The 14,627-nt window shown below is 62.1% G+C and overlaps 2 protein-coding genes across 11 annotated transcripts; both read left to right on the top strand.

The window, feature by feature from the left end:
- Positions 1 to 43: 43 nt before the first annotated feature.
- Positions 44 to 9,622, top strand: ATP8B2 (ATPase phospholipid transporting 8B2). Of its 9 annotated transcripts, XM_077192148.1 has the most exons (28): positions 225 to 390; positions 1,114 to 1,172; positions 1,816 to 1,929; positions 2,079 to 2,177; positions 2,335 to 2,396; positions 2,507 to 2,579; positions 2,946 to 3,016; positions 3,157 to 3,236; positions 3,446 to 3,604; positions 3,683 to 3,771; positions 3,845 to 4,041; positions 4,381 to 4,408; positions 4,736 to 4,958; positions 5,105 to 5,148; positions 5,250 to 5,415; positions 5,488 to 5,676; positions 5,881 to 5,996; positions 6,146 to 6,310; positions 6,389 to 6,500; positions 6,625 to 6,730; positions 6,849 to 6,990; positions 7,069 to 7,252; positions 7,443 to 7,666; positions 7,957 to 8,040; positions 8,207 to 8,452; positions 8,539 to 8,677; positions 8,760 to 8,890; positions 8,982 to 9,622. In XM_077192148.1, exons 1-28 carry the CDS (start codon positions 360 to 362, stop codon positions 9,267 to 9,269), a joined length of 3,621 nt encoding a protein of 1,206 aa, XP_077048263.1. In that variant the 5' UTR covers positions 225 to 359; the 3' UTR covers positions 9,270 to 9,622. The 9 variants fall into 9 exon arrangements, with proteins under 9 accessions (XP_077048256.1, XP_077048258.1, XP_077048257.1 ...); XM_077192141.1 differs by lacking the exon at positions 4,381 to 4,408 and having other exon boundaries at positions 44 to 390; positions 1,114 to 1,165; positions 2,943 to 3,016; positions 4,750 to 4,958; positions 8,760 to 8,896; XM_077192143.1 differs by lacking the exon at positions 4,381 to 4,408 and having other exon boundaries at positions 44 to 390; positions 1,114 to 1,165; positions 2,943 to 3,016; positions 4,750 to 4,958.
- Positions 9,623 to 9,759: 137 nt separating this feature from the next.
- On the top strand, positions 9,760 to 13,988 carry IL6R (interleukin 6 receptor). 2 transcript variants are annotated; one of them, XM_054651253.2, is made up of 10 exons: positions 9,760 to 10,626; positions 11,365 to 11,598; positions 11,685 to 11,808; positions 12,139 to 12,323; positions 12,400 to 12,560; positions 12,633 to 12,777; positions 12,859 to 12,902; positions 13,030 to 13,099; positions 13,177 to 13,285; positions 13,362 to 13,988. In XM_054651253.2, exons 1-10 carry the CDS (start codon positions 10,530 to 10,532, stop codon positions 13,549 to 13,551), a joined length of 1,359 nt encoding a protein of 452 aa, XP_054507228.2. In that variant the 5' UTR covers positions 9,760 to 10,529; the 3' UTR covers positions 13,552 to 13,988. The 2 variants fall into 2 exon arrangements, with proteins under 2 accessions (XP_054507228.2, XP_054507227.2); XM_054651252.2 differs by having other exon boundaries at positions 12,400 to 12,777.
- Positions 13,989 to 14,627: the final 639 nt, after the last annotated feature.

A 14,627-nucleotide genomic window follows, 5' to 3' on the forward strand; every position in this document is an offset into this window, starting at 1 on the left:
GGAAGGCCAGCCAGGCCTGGCTGCAGGGGGACACGAGCTGCTAGTGTGGGGCTGCCCCATGGGATCCGGGGATGTCCCGGGACCCCGGCCCTGCCCCCGGTACCCCGTGGGGCTGTCTCTGCCCTCCTCCCGGACTCACACGGCTCCCCGGGAGCCGCCCCGCTGGCCAGGCCGCCGCCGGGGCCGCACTCTCGGCCAGCCCCGCGGCCGCGCTCCGCCGCTTCCCCGCGCCCCCCACCTCACTTCCGCCGCCGACCGGCGCCGCCGCGGCCATGGGGAGCTGAGGCGGCGGCAGAGGCAGCGGCCCCGGCCCGGCCCGGCCGCCCGCCCGCTCCCCATGGGCTGCGGGGCCGCGGGACATGGAGCGGTGCGCGGCCCGCCAAGCTCCGGGTAAGCGGGGCCGCGCTGGGCCCGGGGGAAGCCCGGGTGGGTCCCGGGCGGGCCCCGGTGCGGCGTTGCCTCAGTAACGCGGTGGGGAGGGAGGGCCGGGCCGGGCCAGCAGCGGCAGCTGGGCCGGGGCCGTGCCCCGGGGATGTCCCAGGGGTGGCAGCGGCTCCGCGACCCCGGCGGGGCGGTGGGTGCGGCGGGGGAGCCGCAATGGGGCCGGGGATGCAGAGATGGGGATGCAGCTAAGCGGGGCTGGGAGGGCGGACTTTGGGGATCCAGGAATGCAGCAAAGCAGGGCTGAGGGAGCAGAGGTGTCCTCTGGGGGTGCAGTGTCTGGGCTGGAAAGGCCCGGTGACCTCAGGGTGCCGAGCTGGGGGAGCAGGGAGATGCAGAATCTGAGGCTCTGGGAGTACAGGTAAGTAGAGCTGGGGGTCTCGCACTACAGGCTTGGGGGGATCTGGGGATGCAGAGTTTGGGAGTGGAGGTGCAGTTAAGCAAGGTTGGGGTTCAAGGTGGGCAGGGATGCAGGTCCTGCATGGGGGAGCACAGGACCACATCACACAGCTGGGGAGACTCCCCGTTCCCTGCCTTCTGGGATTCTGGGACTAGCTTGGCTCCCAGGACGGAGAGGAGATTGGGGTGTCAGGGTTCAGGGTTTTGGGGCTGTCTGGCTGCAGCTACAGGGGGTGTTGGGGTGCTTGGGGGTGACAGGGTGCTGTGTTGTAGAGGAAGAGCGTCGAGTGCGAGCCAACGCGCGGGAGTACAACGAGAAGTTCCAGTACGCAGTGAGTGAGGGGGGCTGAACCCCTTCCCGGGGCTCCTCGGGCAGGTCTGTGGGGCTGGGGTCTGAATCACCCACACTTCGGTGGCAGGGGGGAGGTGTTATGACTACAAAATAGATATTTGTCCCTGAAAAAATGGTGCTGATGACATGAATGCCAGTATAGCTGTGGGGCTGGCTGGGCACAGTGCTGTCCATGTGGAGGATTCAGCCCACCCATCCTTGGCCAAGGCCCAGAACCCTCTGGCTCTGCCCAGATCCCAGCCTGGTGCCACATCCCAGTGTGGATCATGGGGTAGCTTCTGAAGGTGCCAAGGGAGGGCAGTGCTCACATTGACCTCCCCCCACGCTGGAGGTTATCCTTGGCTGTTCCAGAGCTGATGCAGAGAGGGGAGAAGGGGGATCTGGGTTGGGGTCACCCTTGTGGGGGCCAGGTGCTGCTGCTGGTCCCAGGGTACCAGCTGGTGACTGAGCCTGAGGAACTGGCTTCCCAAGGAAGCTGCCAGAGGTAGCACAGGAGCAGGAGCCTGACCCCCCAAAAAAGAGCATGGTGAGCCACAGCCCCTGCCCTCCAGAGTGATCTCATCCTGGGGGGTTATGGGGCCTTGGCAGCCTGTAAACCCCCTTCTTGCCCCATCTGTTCCTAGAGCAACTGCATCAAGACCTCCAAGTACAACATTGTCACCTTCCTGCCTGTCAACCTCTTCGAGCAGTTCCAAGAAGTGGCCAACACCTATTTCCTCTTCCTCCTCATCCTGCAGGTGAGTGCAGTCCTTCCCTGCCTGGACATACAGGAGGGCTCCAAGTAGTGCCATACTTTGGAGGTGGAGAGGTTTGGCACCCTTGAGCAGGGGCAGTATGGACCTGGGGCTGGCTGGTTCCTGTGTAATTTCCTGTTCCCTGTCCCCAGCTGATTCCTCAGATTTCTTCGCTCTCCTGGTTTACCACCATCGTGCCTTTGGTTCTTGTCTTAACCATCACAGCTGTCAAAGATGCCACCGATGACTACGTGAGTGGTTCCCCCTGCGCCCCTCTGCCCTCTGGGCAGGAGGTTGGGATGCTGTGCAGGGGTTCAGTGTCTGGGGCCGTGGCATTTGAGATGCTGGGGGAGTGCAGCACCCCATCCCCAAGAGGCTGACACTGCTGTCTCTTCCCCCTGCTCCCAGTTCCGCCATAAAAGCGACAACCAGGTGAACAACCGGCAGTCTCAGGTCCTGATCGGTGGAGTGTGAGTGTCACGGGCACAGAGCAGTGCAGAGGGAGCCAGGGACCCTGTGGGACGTGGCAGTGGGCAGGGCAGGGCTCCTGCCTGACTACAGTTTGGTGTTCCCTCTTCAGCCTTCGGCAGGAGCAGTGGATGAACGTCCGTGTTGGAGACATCATCAAGTTGGAGAACAACCAGTTTGTGGCGGTGAGTGCAGCCCTGAGACAAGTGTGGTTCCAGCAGGGTGGTTGGCACACAGGGACCATGGAAGGGTGTGGTGCCACTCCCACTTTGCTTTTGTGCTCCTCTGTCTCTGCCCGGGGTGGGGATTTTAGGGACTTCCAGCCTGGAAGTTGCATTTAGGTTGGAGAGTTGGGGCCACAGTGGTGCCATGTTTTGAACTCTGAGGATGTGGGCACTTGGAGCGATGGTGCAAAGGACACATGGGGTTAGGGATGGCCTTTGCAGATGCTCCAGGGAGTTCCAAGGACATCCAAGGGCCAGAGGCTTCCCTGGGGAAGGCATGGGGGAGCCCCAGTGTTGGCACAACCCTTCACAAGTCTTTCCCAGCAGGCTGACCTCCTCCTCCTCTCCAGCAGCGAACCCCATGGGTTATGCTACATAGAGACTGCAGAGCTGGATGGGTAGGTGTCCCTGCTCACCTTGGGGGGCCAGGGGAGGCAAGAGGTGGGAGTGAGGCTGGGCTGCAGGCAGGGCAGGAGCACCTGCAAAGGCTGTCCCTGCCAGGCTGTCTCTAACCCATGTGGTGCCATCCTGCCTGCAGAGAGACCAACATGAAGGTGCGTCAGGCCATCCCTGTCACCGCAGAGCTTGGGGACACCAGCCAGCTGGCTCTCTTTGATGGTGAGTGCCTGTGCCCAGCCCTCTGCCACAGGGCAGCCCCCCACCTTCCCTCCTCTCCCACCCTTGGTAGACAAGGACCAGCCACGTGGCACTGTCATGCTGTGGCTCGAAGCGGATCTCTGGGGAGCCAGGGATGGTGCTGGCAGCACTGGGATGGAGCTGGCCCTGTGGAGAAGGCAAGTCCCAGCTGAGCCATACTGTGCACCCAGGTGAGGTGATCTGTGAACCCCCCAACAACAAGCTGGACAAGTTTGGTGGGACACTGTACTGGAAGGAGAACAAGTACCCCCTGAGCAACCAGAACATGCTGCTGCGGGGCTGCGTCCTGCGCAACACTGAGTGGTGCTTTGGCCTCGTCATCTTTGCAGGTGGGCTGAGGCAGCAGCTGCTGCTGTGCTGCACACAGGGGAGGGAAAGACCCCCCCTGATGCCTTCCTGCTCCCCAGGACCTGACACAAAACTGATGCAGAACAGCGGCCGGACCAAATTTAAGCGGACGAGCATCGACCGGCTGATGAACACACTGGTGCTCTGGGTATGCAGAAGGGAGATCCTGGGAGCCCTGGCTCTGACCCAGTCAGGGCTCTTATGTAATGTTCCTTCCCCAGATCTTTGGGTTCCTGGTGTGCATGGGAGTGATCCTGGCCATTGGCAACGCCATCTGGGAGCACGAGGTGGGCGTCTGCTTCCAGATCTACTTGCCCTGGGACGAGGGGGTGCACAGTGCCTTCTTCTCTGGCTTCCTCTCCTTCTGGTCCTACATCATCATCCTCAACACTGTGGTGCCCATCTCGCTCTATGTGAGGTAGGGCAGGGGGCAGAGGGGCTGGGCAGGGGGTGTATGAGAAATTAGGGGTGCCCTCTGGGGAGGGGAGACAGGGATGGAGATCCACAGGCAGAACGGTGTGTTCTGAGGGTGGGTGTGGGCTACTCTCTTGGTGACAGGCCATGTCTGCCTTCAGGGACACCCCAAGACCTAAGGACCACACAGGTCCCTCAGGGCCCCCCTGGCTGTGTCTGGCTGCCCGTCTCTCCCTGCCCTGGCTGCACGCTGGCTATTTTGCTCTGCCCTCCTGCAGCTCCCAGGCTCCTGCACTGTCCCCTTCTCTCTCTCTTTTAATTTCTCTCTCTTTTCGTTCCCCAGCATGGGTTCTGTCACCCTTAGCCCCGAGGTAAGAATGTGTCACCTCCACCCCTCCCACTCATTGCTGTCTGCCCTGTGGGCTTGGGAGGGGTTCAGGGTTTGTAGGTGTGTGAGATGCTTGGGGAGCCCCATGGGCTTCCCCTGGGTGCCTTGCCTTGGTCCCCAGCCCTGGCTTAGCGGTGGCTGTCAGCAGGAATGGGTTGCAAGCCAGCCCCTGGGAAGGGTGTGGGGGCTAGCAAGCCATGGGGGGCACCCGGGGTGCTGGAGTGCCCAGGGCACTGAGGGTCTGGGGTGGGCATGTGTGTGCCTGTCGCTGGCTCAGCAGAGTGTGCTGCCCTGCCCCAGTGACACCCAGCCATCCTCCTGCAGCGTCGAGGTGATCCGGCTTGGGCACAGCTACTTCATCAACTGGGACAAGAAGATGTACTGTGCCAAGCGCCGGACGCCGGCTGAAGCCCGCACCACCACCCTCAACGAGGAGCTGGGGCAGGTGGAGTACATCTTCTCTGACAAGACTGGCACCCTCACCCAGAATATCATGGTCTTCAGCAAGTGCTCTGTGAACGGGCACAGCTATGGTGAGCTCCAGATGCCAGGCTGGGGCTCCCCACCTCTGTTTGGGGCAGTCAGGGGACAAGGGGGCTTAGCAAGAGCGTTGTGGGGCAGCAACAGCTGCTGTGGTGTTGGGTCTCTGTCATAGTTAACTCCATGCCCTGTTTTGCAGGTGATGTGCAGGACGTGCTGGGCCACAAGGCAGAGCTGGGAGAGGTAAGGGTGCTGTCAGTTCGGTGCCTGCCCACACTAAGTGCCACGGGGAGGTAACCCTAACTTTGGGTAAGGGTTAGGTAACCCTGACTTTGCCCCTGCAGAGGCCAGAGCCTGTAGACTTCTCCTTCAACCCACTGGCAGACCCACGGTTCCAGTTCTGGGACCCCAGCCTGCTGGAAGCCGTCAAGCTGGGAGACCTCCACGTGCACGAGTTCTTCCGCCTGCTCTCGCTCTGCCACACCGTCATGTCCGAGGAGAAGAGTGAAGGTAGGCAGAGCGGGGCAGGATCTGTCCCTGTGGGTCACAAGACACTGTCACTGAGCCCCGTGCTGTCTGCAGGGGAGCTGTTGTACAAGGCACAGTCCCCAGATGAGGGAGCACTGGTCACAGCTGCCAGAAACTTTGGCTTTGTGTTCCGGTCCCGCACGCCCAAGACCATCACAGTGCAGGAGCTGGGTCAGGCCATCACCTACCAGCTGCTGGCCATCCTGGACTTCAACAACATCCGCAAGCGCATGTCTGTCATCGGTGAGGTCCTGAGCACAGCACAGGGGCTGGGAGGGCACGTGGGGCTGCAGCACAGGGCTCATTGTGGTGTGCTGGGGGACCAGTCCAGCACTGATGGGGATGTGACAGTGGAGGCATCAGCAGGTTGATGCCTGGGGGTCAGAGCAGGAGCAGGATCTGCTCCTGCACCCCTGAGCCAGGCATCTCTTCCCCTCCTCCCTGCAGTGCGCAGCCCTGAGGGCAAGATCCGGCTGTACTGCAAAGGTGCTGACACCATCCTGCTGGAGAGGCTGCACCCCCTCAACCAGGAGCTGACCAGCGTCACCACCGACCACCTCAATGTGCGTAGGACAGGGTCCTGCAGGCAGCGTGGGGAGGAAAGAGTGGCTGCCCAGAGCCTGAGCTGGGCTTGTGCCCTGCCCTAGCAGCGCTGCTGGGGTCTGGGGACACACTGAGGGTCTCCAGCACAGCCAGCTCTGACCTCTTGCAGGAGTACGCTGGCGAGGGGCTGCGGACACTGGTGCTGGCTTACAGAGACCTGGAGGAGAGCTACTACAAGGACTGGTCTGAGCGGCTGCATCGAGCTGGCAGTGCCCCTGAGGCCCGTGAGGATCACCTGGCTCGGCTCTACGATGAGGTGGAGCATGATATGATGGTAGGTGGGCTGGAGGCTGAGGCTGGTGGTGGCTGCAGGTCAGCCCCTGCTGACCTCCCACCCATTTGGGTCCCCAAGCTGCTCGGAGCCACGGCCATCGAGGACAAACTGCAGCAGGGGGTCCCCGAAACCATTGCCATCCTGACGCTGGCCAACATCAAGATCTGGGTGCTGACGGGGGACAAGCAGGGTGAGGCGTGGCTGAGGTGCTGGCTGGAGATGAGGGTGTTTGTGGGCTGGATTCCACCTGCCTGGGATCCCTAGTGCTCTCTCTGGAATGGACTCTGGCTCAGCCCCTGGTTTCCTGTCCACAGAAACAGCTGTGAACATCGGCTACTCCTGCAAGATGCTGACAGATGACATGACAGAGGTGTTTGTGGTCACAGGCCACACTGTGCTGGAGGTGCGAGAGGAGCTAAGGTGAGGGTTGTGGGGCAAAGGACACAGAGCAGTGCCAGTGTGGGGCACAGCTGTGGCTGGGGGAGCTAGAGCTATGGAAAGGCCTTGAGATGGAACCCTGTGGCCCCTCTCTCCTCAGGAAAGCCCGGGAGAAGATGATGGATGCATCACGTTCTGTGTGCAATGGCTTCTCCTACCAGGAGAAACTCTCCTCCAAGCTTACCTCAGTGCTGGAAGCCATTGCGGGCGAATACGCCCTGGTCATCAACGGGCACAGCCTGGTAGGGCCCTGGGAGTGCCAGGCAGGACAAGGCCTGGCTGTGCACCATGATCCCAGCTGTCCCTTGCTCTCCTTGCAGGCCCATGCACTGGAGGCAGACATGGAGGTGGAATTCCTGGAGACGGCGTGTGCCTGCAAGGCCGTTATCTGCTGCCGTGTCACACCCCTGCAGAAAGCCCAGGTGGTGGAGCTGGTCAAGAAGTACAAGAAAGCCGTCACTTTGGCCATTGGGGATGGGGCCAACGATGTCAGCATGATCAAGAGTAAGGCCTGGGATCTGGGGGACCACAGGAGAAGACAGGCCACCCCCCTGCACCGTCCTGGGGCCCATGGGAGCTTCTGTGCTCACCCCTCTGTGCCCCACAGGAACAAAGTGCCTGTGCTGGGGGTGCTGCTCTCGTCCCCTGTGCTCCTGGCAGCCCTCTCTTTACCTATCTCTCCTTCCCTCCACAGCTGCCCACATTGGGGTGGGCATCAGTGGGCAGGAAGGCATCCAGGCCGTGCTGGCCTCCGACTACTCCTTCTCCCAGTTCAAGTTCCTGCAGCGCCTGCTCCTGGTGCATGGGCGCTGGTCCTACCTGCGCATGTGCAAGTTTCTTTGCTACTTCTTCTATAAGAACTTTGCCTTCACCATGGTCCACTTCTGGTTTGGCTTCTTCTGCGGCTTCTCAGCACAGGTGGGTTGGTGGCCTTTCTCACTGAGAGCTGGGGAGGGTTTTCCTGCAGGGCTCCTCGGCTCTGAAGCGTGTTCAGGTCCATGGACTCCCCGTGGGGACTCATCCTGAGCCAGGAGGCAGAGCCTGGCATCCAGCGTGCAGTGTGTGAGGAATCTGTGGTCAGGGTGGGCAGTCCTGGGGGGCTGAGACAGCTCTCCTGTCCCTGCAGCTGTGGGCACAGGGACTGGGGGGCTGGCTGGGGCACAGGGTGGGCAGGTCTTGTGCCCTGCTGAGTGCTCTGTTCCATGCAGACAGTGTATGACCAGTACTTCATCACGCTGTACAACATTGTCTACACATCGCTGCCTGTGCTCGCTATGGGTGTCTTTGACCAGGTATGGCAGGGGGTAGTGAGAGGTCCCTGGGTGTGTGAGGAGTCTGTACCCACCCTGTGGGAAGAAGGGCTGCCTGGGTGCCAGAGTCAGGCTGTCCTTGTCATTCCATGGACTGTGGTGGAGGCTGCTCCCACCCAGGGCTAAGGGGAGGTGCCCATGCCCCCAGGATGTGCCAGAGCAGCGGAGCATGGAGTACCCCAAACTCTACGAGCCTGGGCAGCTGAACCTGCTCTTCAACAAGAGGGAGTTCTTCATCTGCATTGCCCAGGGCATCTACACCTCCATCCTCATGTTCTTCATCCCCTATGGCGTCTTTGCTGATGCCACCCGTGATGATGGTGCCCAGCTGGCCGACTACCAGTCCTTCGCCGTCACTGTCGCCACCTCCCTCGTGATTGTCGTCAGTGTGCAGGTAGGGACGTGGCTACTCAGCCCCAGACCCTCAAGGCACCTCAGGCATCCCCTGAGCCCTGATTCTTCCTGCATCCCCCCCACCAGATCGGCTTAGACACAGGATTCTGGACAGCCATCAACCACTTCTTCATCTGGGGCAGCCTGGCCGCCTACTTCGCCATCCTCTTCACCATGCACAGCGACGGCCTCTTCCGGATGTTCCCCAACCAGTTCCGCTTTGTGGGTGAGTCCCTGTGCGCCCCATGTTCCCACCCCAGCAGGAGCTGCCTTGGCCTGGCCCTCACTGGGTTCATTCCTTCCCCCAGGTAACGCACAGAACACGCTGGCCCAGCCCACGGTCTGGCTGACCATCGCCCTCACCGCCGTAGTCTGTATCGTGCCCGTTGTGGCCTTTCGCTTCCTTAAGCTGGACCTGAAGCCAGAGCTCTCGGATACGGTGAGAGTGCGTGGCTCTAGGAGCACTCACAGGGTCCCAGCCCTGAGGAGAGGGGGTTCCTCAGGCCCCTGAGCCTGCCCTGTGTCCCCAGGTGCGCTACACTCAGCTGGTACGGAAGAAGCAGAAGACACAGCACCGGTGCATGCAGCACGCAGGGCGCGCGGGCTCCCGCCGCTCTGGCTACGCCTTCTCCCATCAGGAGGGCTTTGGGGAGCTCATCATGTCTGGCAAGAACATGAGGCTTAGCTCCTTGGCACTGTCCAGCTTTGCCCCCCGCCCCAGCACCAGCTGGATTGACACCCTGCGGAAGAAGAAGGGCGGCGAGGGCAGCAGCGCCGGCAGCCCCAGTGGCGTGGCCGACAAGACTCTCAGGGTGTGAGGCTGGAAGGGGTCACATCCCCTCCTGTGCAGCTGGGGGCTGCCCTCCTCTGCCCCTGGCCCTGAGGAGGGCAAAGCCCCTTGTCAGCAGGGTCTCATGGTAGGAGCAGAGGTGATGTGGGGGCCAGTGCTGAGGTTTGGAGGAGTCTGGACTGTCGCCTTCTAGCCAAAAAATACAGTCTGTCCCTCCCTGGGATGGATGGATGGATGGATGGATGGATGGATGGATGGATGGACGGATGGATGGATGGACGGATGGACGGATGGATGGATGGATGGATGTCATCACCATCAGCCCCACCCCACCCCCCATTCACTCCTCCATCAGTATTCAATTCCACTGAGTGCAAACGCCCCATCGCACATGAATGTATTGTACCAGAGGTGCAGGGCTGTGGGAGGACTGTGTGGCCTCTCCCTGGCCTTCACCCACGTGTCTTTTTTTTTAATATAAACAAAAAAAAGAAAAAAAAAAAGACACCCCCCCCCCCAAAAAAAAAATAGCAACCAAAACAAACAAAAAAAAAGGTAAGGGAAAAATACTCTGAGTTTACAGAGCGACTCGTTTCTTGGCTGGGTACAGGGAGAAGGGGGGAGGAAGTTCACGCTCCTCAGGGTTCCCCAGGCCGGTGGGTGCCGGGTCGGAAAGGGGAAGTGTTGTGTACCACAGGGAGGCTCGGATTTGGCGGCTGCCGTGATTCACTCCCACGCGTGGTCTTGCGCAACGCTCGGCCTCTGCTTCCTCCCTCCTCCTCCTCCTCTCCAGCTCCTGCGGGACTCAAGTGTGGGTGGGCAACGGGGATCCTGGGGAGCCTCTGGAGCTGCTGGGCTCCCAGGGACGCGATACCAAAGAGGAGCTTATTAAGACGGGTGTTGATGAGGGCTGGAGGAGATTTAGGGAGGTTTTGGGGTTGTTTCAGTGGAGGGGCCGCGGATCGAGCTGGATCATTTCTGGCACGTTTCTATCTGGCGGAATAGTATCATTTTATAGTTCTTAAGGGAAAAACAAAAAAAAAACAACCCCAAAACAGCTTTTTTTTTTTTTTTTTTTAATTTCCAAAAAAGAAAATAATGTTCTGAGCCGATCGTGCCGTGTCCTGTATCCGGGGGAGGAGGAGCGGGAGGGCGGAGGTCCCGGGGCGCGGGGGCAGGGACGGGGCGGTGTTGGCCGCCGGGCCCCGGGCGCACGTGCCGCTCCGCCCCGCGCCGCTTTCACAACCCCGGCGCCGCCGCCGATGTTTTCCTACCCGGGACTGGGCGCATGGCGCGGCCGCCGGGGCCGCTTCTGCTCCTTCTCCTTCCTCTCCGCTTCCTCCTGCACCTCGCCGAGGCCGCCGGGCGGCCCTGCGGCCCCGCCGGTGAGTGCGACCGGCACCGGGCAGGGCGGGAGCGGGGCTGGCCCCGAGCCTCTGCCGCTACCTGGGCCTCGTGGGTCCGGCCACGGCGAGGGGACACACGGGGATCCGGGCCGGCCCCACAGGAGCTCAGCCGGGCCCGGGGAGGCGGGCGGGGGGTGGTGCGGGACCCCTGGGCAGTGGGGGCTCAGGCTGGGTGCGGTGTCCCGGTGCGGGGTCCCGGGTGCTGCTGGGTGCTGGGTGCTGTGTCCCGGGTGCTGTGTCCCCGGTGCTGTGTCCCCAGTGCTGTGTCCCCGGTGCTATGTCCCCGGTGCTGTGTCGTGTCCCGGTGCTGAGTCCCGGTGCTGTGCCGCGTCCCCGTGCTATATCGTGGGTGCTGGGTGCGTTCCCAGCAGCAGGAGCCAAAGGGAACAGCAGGTTCACGCTGGCCGCTGACCTTTGGAAGGAGCCGGGAGCGCTGCCCAGGCCTGACGAGGGCCGGCAGCCAGCACAGTCACTTAACCCCTCTGGCACTGGACCCAGGGACTCCCGGGACCACCAGTCCCTGTGTGCCACCTTCCCCGAGCTGTGCTCCCCACCACCAGACCCCTCATATCCCACAATGCGAGGAGCCACTCTGCAGCTCAGTGCCCTGACCCCCAGCAATCACCAGACATGGGGAGCGGATGATTGGGTGCCTCCCATCTCCAGGGACACCCTGAGGTCTCACCTTCATCGCCTGCTCCCCTCTTGTTCCTCCAGGACTGCCACGGGACACGGTGTTGGGCCGCCTGGGAGCCAACATCACTCTGACCTGCCAGGACGAGGTGCCTGCAAACACCACGGTGTTGTGGCAGGTGGAGAAGCAGGGAGCAGCAGGGCAGCTGGCAGAGGGGAACACGCTGCTCCTGAGGCAGCTGCGCTACGAGGACTCAGGGCACTACAGCTGCTCCGTGGGGAGCCACCTGCTGCGCTCCCTGCGGCTGCTGGTGGCAGGTGGGTCCACGCTGGGGTGGGAATGTCCCTCTCAGCAATGCCTGTGATGGCCCCTGTCCCCCAGCAGCTCCCTGCTTTGTCTGCAGAGCCCCCTGAAACTCCCCAGGTGTCCTGCTACCGGCGGAGCCACGACAAGGATGTCCTGTGTGAGTGGCCACAGCAGAAGAAGCCGTCCCTAGGGACGCGGGCCATGCTCTGGGTGAGGAGGAGGTGAGTGCTGTCCACTGCATCCACCGTGGGCTGGGACCCCAATAGGACAGAACACGTCCCTCTCCATGGACCTGGTGCCATCTGGGACCCCATGGCTCAGGCTGCTTGCCTCCCTGCAGACCCTTTCCCTAGCAGCTGCTGGTAGCTGGGAGCTCACAGCACAGGACGTGTTCCTTCCCCATGGCCCCATGTGCCCGTGGCACAGAATGTATCCCTCCCCACAGACCCTTTTTCTAACACTGCTGGGGACCCCACAGCGCAGGACATGTCCCCCACAGCTGCCCTGTGCCTGGAGCACACTGCAGCCCTCCCTGAGCTGTGACCTCGCAGGTTTGTGGCTGAGAATGCCACAGAGCAGCGGTGCCGCTACTTCTCCAAGGCACAGAAGTTCGTTTGCCGGCTGAAGGTGCCGCCTGGCACTGACGATACCAAAAGCCTCGTGGTGTCCACGTGTGTCAGCAACGGCGCCGGTGGCTCGGCTGGCAAAGATAAGATCATCACCCTCAGCAGTGTCCGTGAGTGCTGCCCGTGGCTGGGAGCTGGGGTGGTGAGGGTGCGGTGTGAGGCCCTGAGCCCCCATTCCCCCCGCAGTGAGGCCAGACCCGCCGGTGAATGTGACGGTGCAGGCTCTGGAGAAGGCACCACAGCGGCTGCAGGTGAACTGGTCCTACCCCCCTTCCTGGGACCCCCGCTTCTACTGGCTCCGCTTCCAGGTCCGCTACCGCCCTGAGCCCGCCCAGACCTTCACGGAGGTGAGACCCCGCCCGCTGGCACGCCCCTTGTCCCTGGCCAGACTGTCCCCAGCCCCGTGTCCCCGCCTCCAGGTAGATCAGGTGATGACAACTTGGCTCGACATCCGAGATGCGTGGCGTGGAACGAGGCACGTGGTGCAGGTGAGGGCCAAGGATGAGTTTGGCCATGGCACGTGGAGCGAGTGGAGCCAGGAGGCTGTGGGCACCCCCTGGACAGGTAGGAGGGGATTGGGGGGCTCTGGGACTGGGGGCTCAGCATGGGCTCTCCCAGTCTCATACTCCCCCCCTCTCTGTGCAGACCCTTGGGAGCTCACCTCTGAAATGGAGCCTTACAGCTCACAGGTAACAATGGTCTCAGCCTTGGGAAGCGTCACACGCTCCTGAAGGGGTCTCCTGTCCCCATGTGGGACATGAGGACACCAGGGTATGAGGGCTGACCTGTCCCATTGTGCCCCCCTACCCTTTGCAGGTCCCCACAGAAGATGGCATCTATGGGGTGACACTGCACCCCAGGCTCTTCGAGGAGGAAGATACTAATGGTGAGGAAGGATTCCTGGACTGGGGCTGGGGGGGCAGGGACACCCAGTCCCTTATCCTCACCCATTCTGTGTGTCAGGGGCTGTCATGGAATCCAGCACCCATCCTGTGGCATCCCCCTACGCCTTCCTGGTCACCGGGGGCAGTCTGCTCCTTGGCATCGCCCTCTTTGTTGGCATCGTGGTGAGGTGAGTGCCAGGGGGACTGGCCCAGGGGGCTGTGTCTGCCCCCTCCCTCACCTGGAGCCTCTCTTCTCCCCTGCAGGTACAGGCAGATGTGGTGGACGAGTGGCCAGGAGACGACCAAGCCAGAGGCCGAGGGGCAGCACATGCTGGTGCCTCTGAGCTTACCCCCACCCGCCCTCAGTGACACCCCTCTGCTCCCACACCCTGCCCCCTCAGCCCCTGGAGGGCTCCACACAGCTCAGGCAGATTATTCCTCCTCAGGGCAGTAGCCAGGGGCTGAATATGCTGGTAGGTGCTTGGGGGTTGGATGGAGGGTCCCAAGGCTTTGATATGGCTCTGGGAGCAGTTCCCCCCAGTATCTGGTGGCTCTGTGGTTGGGACAAGCCTCTGAGGAGGAGAATCAGTGCCATCCCCCATGGGGAGCAGCTAGGAAAAACTCAAACTGGGTCCTGGGGGCACCTTCAGCACCAAGCTGGGATGGCCAGGAGTGACAGCACTGGAACCAGAGCTTGGGAGCTGGCCTGGGACCCAGTCTGGGGGTCCCACAGGGAAGGAAGGGCCTGGTCCCTACAGTGCCACAGGGATCGGGGAGGGAGGGCCTGGCTGGATCAGCCCCATACCTCTGCTGCAGCCCCCTTGGGGCTCCTTTTTAAAACACATGTTGGGGAAACAGGACAATGTGGCTCAAATAAATGCTTTGGATTTATACTGGAGTGGCTGCTGGGAGTGGGGTGGCAGAGGGGTCGCTGCAGTCCCCTCATTGTCTGGGAGTGGCTCCAGTGGGGTTGTACCCCACTTTATTCACCTTCCTGTACTCTCTGCATCCCCACCATGTACCCCAGGCTGTGCTCTGTGGTTCAGTGGTGCCTCCCAGGCTGTACCCCCTGTGCTGTGCACGTCTTCCTGCCACAGATCCCCAGCCCTGCACCCCAACCCTGCACCCCAGCCCTGCACCCCAACCCTGCACTCCCAACCCTGTACCCCAACCCTGCACTCCCAACCCTGCACTCCCAGCCCTGCACTCCCAGCCCTGCACCCCAACCCTGCACCCCCTGCCCTGCACCCAAGCCGTGCCTCCTCTGCCCTGCAGTGCCCACCCTGTGCTGGGTTGTGCAACAGCCCAGGGAGCTGCAGCTGCACCCGGGCAGGAAACCACAGCTCGAGGGAAGAGGGTGCTCAGGCACCCTGGGGACCGTGTTCCTCTTCCCTTCTGCTGGCCCCCTGCTATAAAAAGCCTGGCAGGATGCAGATGTGCTCTTGGGGGAGCCCCAGTACCACTGGCCCCCAAAACTGTGGTGACTCCTGCCAGCACAAGGCCCAGCCCAAGCCCCCAGGACCACTGCTC

This window comes from Agelaius phoeniceus, chromosome 31 (genome assembly GCF_051311805.1).
Source record: "Agelaius phoeniceus isolate bAgePho1 chromosome 31, bAgePho1.hap1, whole genome shotgun sequence".
NCBI classification, from domain to species: domain Eukaryota; kingdom Metazoa; phylum Chordata; class Aves; order Passeriformes; family Icteridae; genus Agelaius; species Agelaius phoeniceus.

Coding starts and splice junctions, on each gene's coding strand:
- IL6R (XM_054651252.2), top strand. CDS start 10,530: ATGGCGCGGCCGCCGGGGCCGCTTCTGCTCCTTCTCCTTCCTCTCCGC. Junction 10,627..11,364: donor GCGGCCCTGCGGCCCCGCCG/GTGAGTGCGACC, acceptor TTGTTCCTCCAG/GACTGCCACGGGACACGGTG. Junction 13,100..13,176: donor CGAGGAGGAAGATACTAATG/GTGAGGAAGGAT, acceptor TCTGTGTGTCAG/GGGCTGTCATGGAATCCAGC.
- ATP8B2 (XM_077192141.1), top strand. CDS start 59: ATGGGATCCGGGGATGTCCCGGGACCCCGGCCCTGCCCCCGGTACCCC. Junction 2,397..2,506: donor CAGGTCCTGATCGGTGGAGT/GTGAGTGTCACG, acceptor TTCCCTCTTCAG/CCTTCGGCAGGAGCAGTGGA. Junction 5,677..5,880: donor CAAGCGCATGTCTGTCATCG/GTGAGGTCCTGA, acceptor TCCTCCCTGCAG/TGCGCAGCCCTGAGGGCAAG.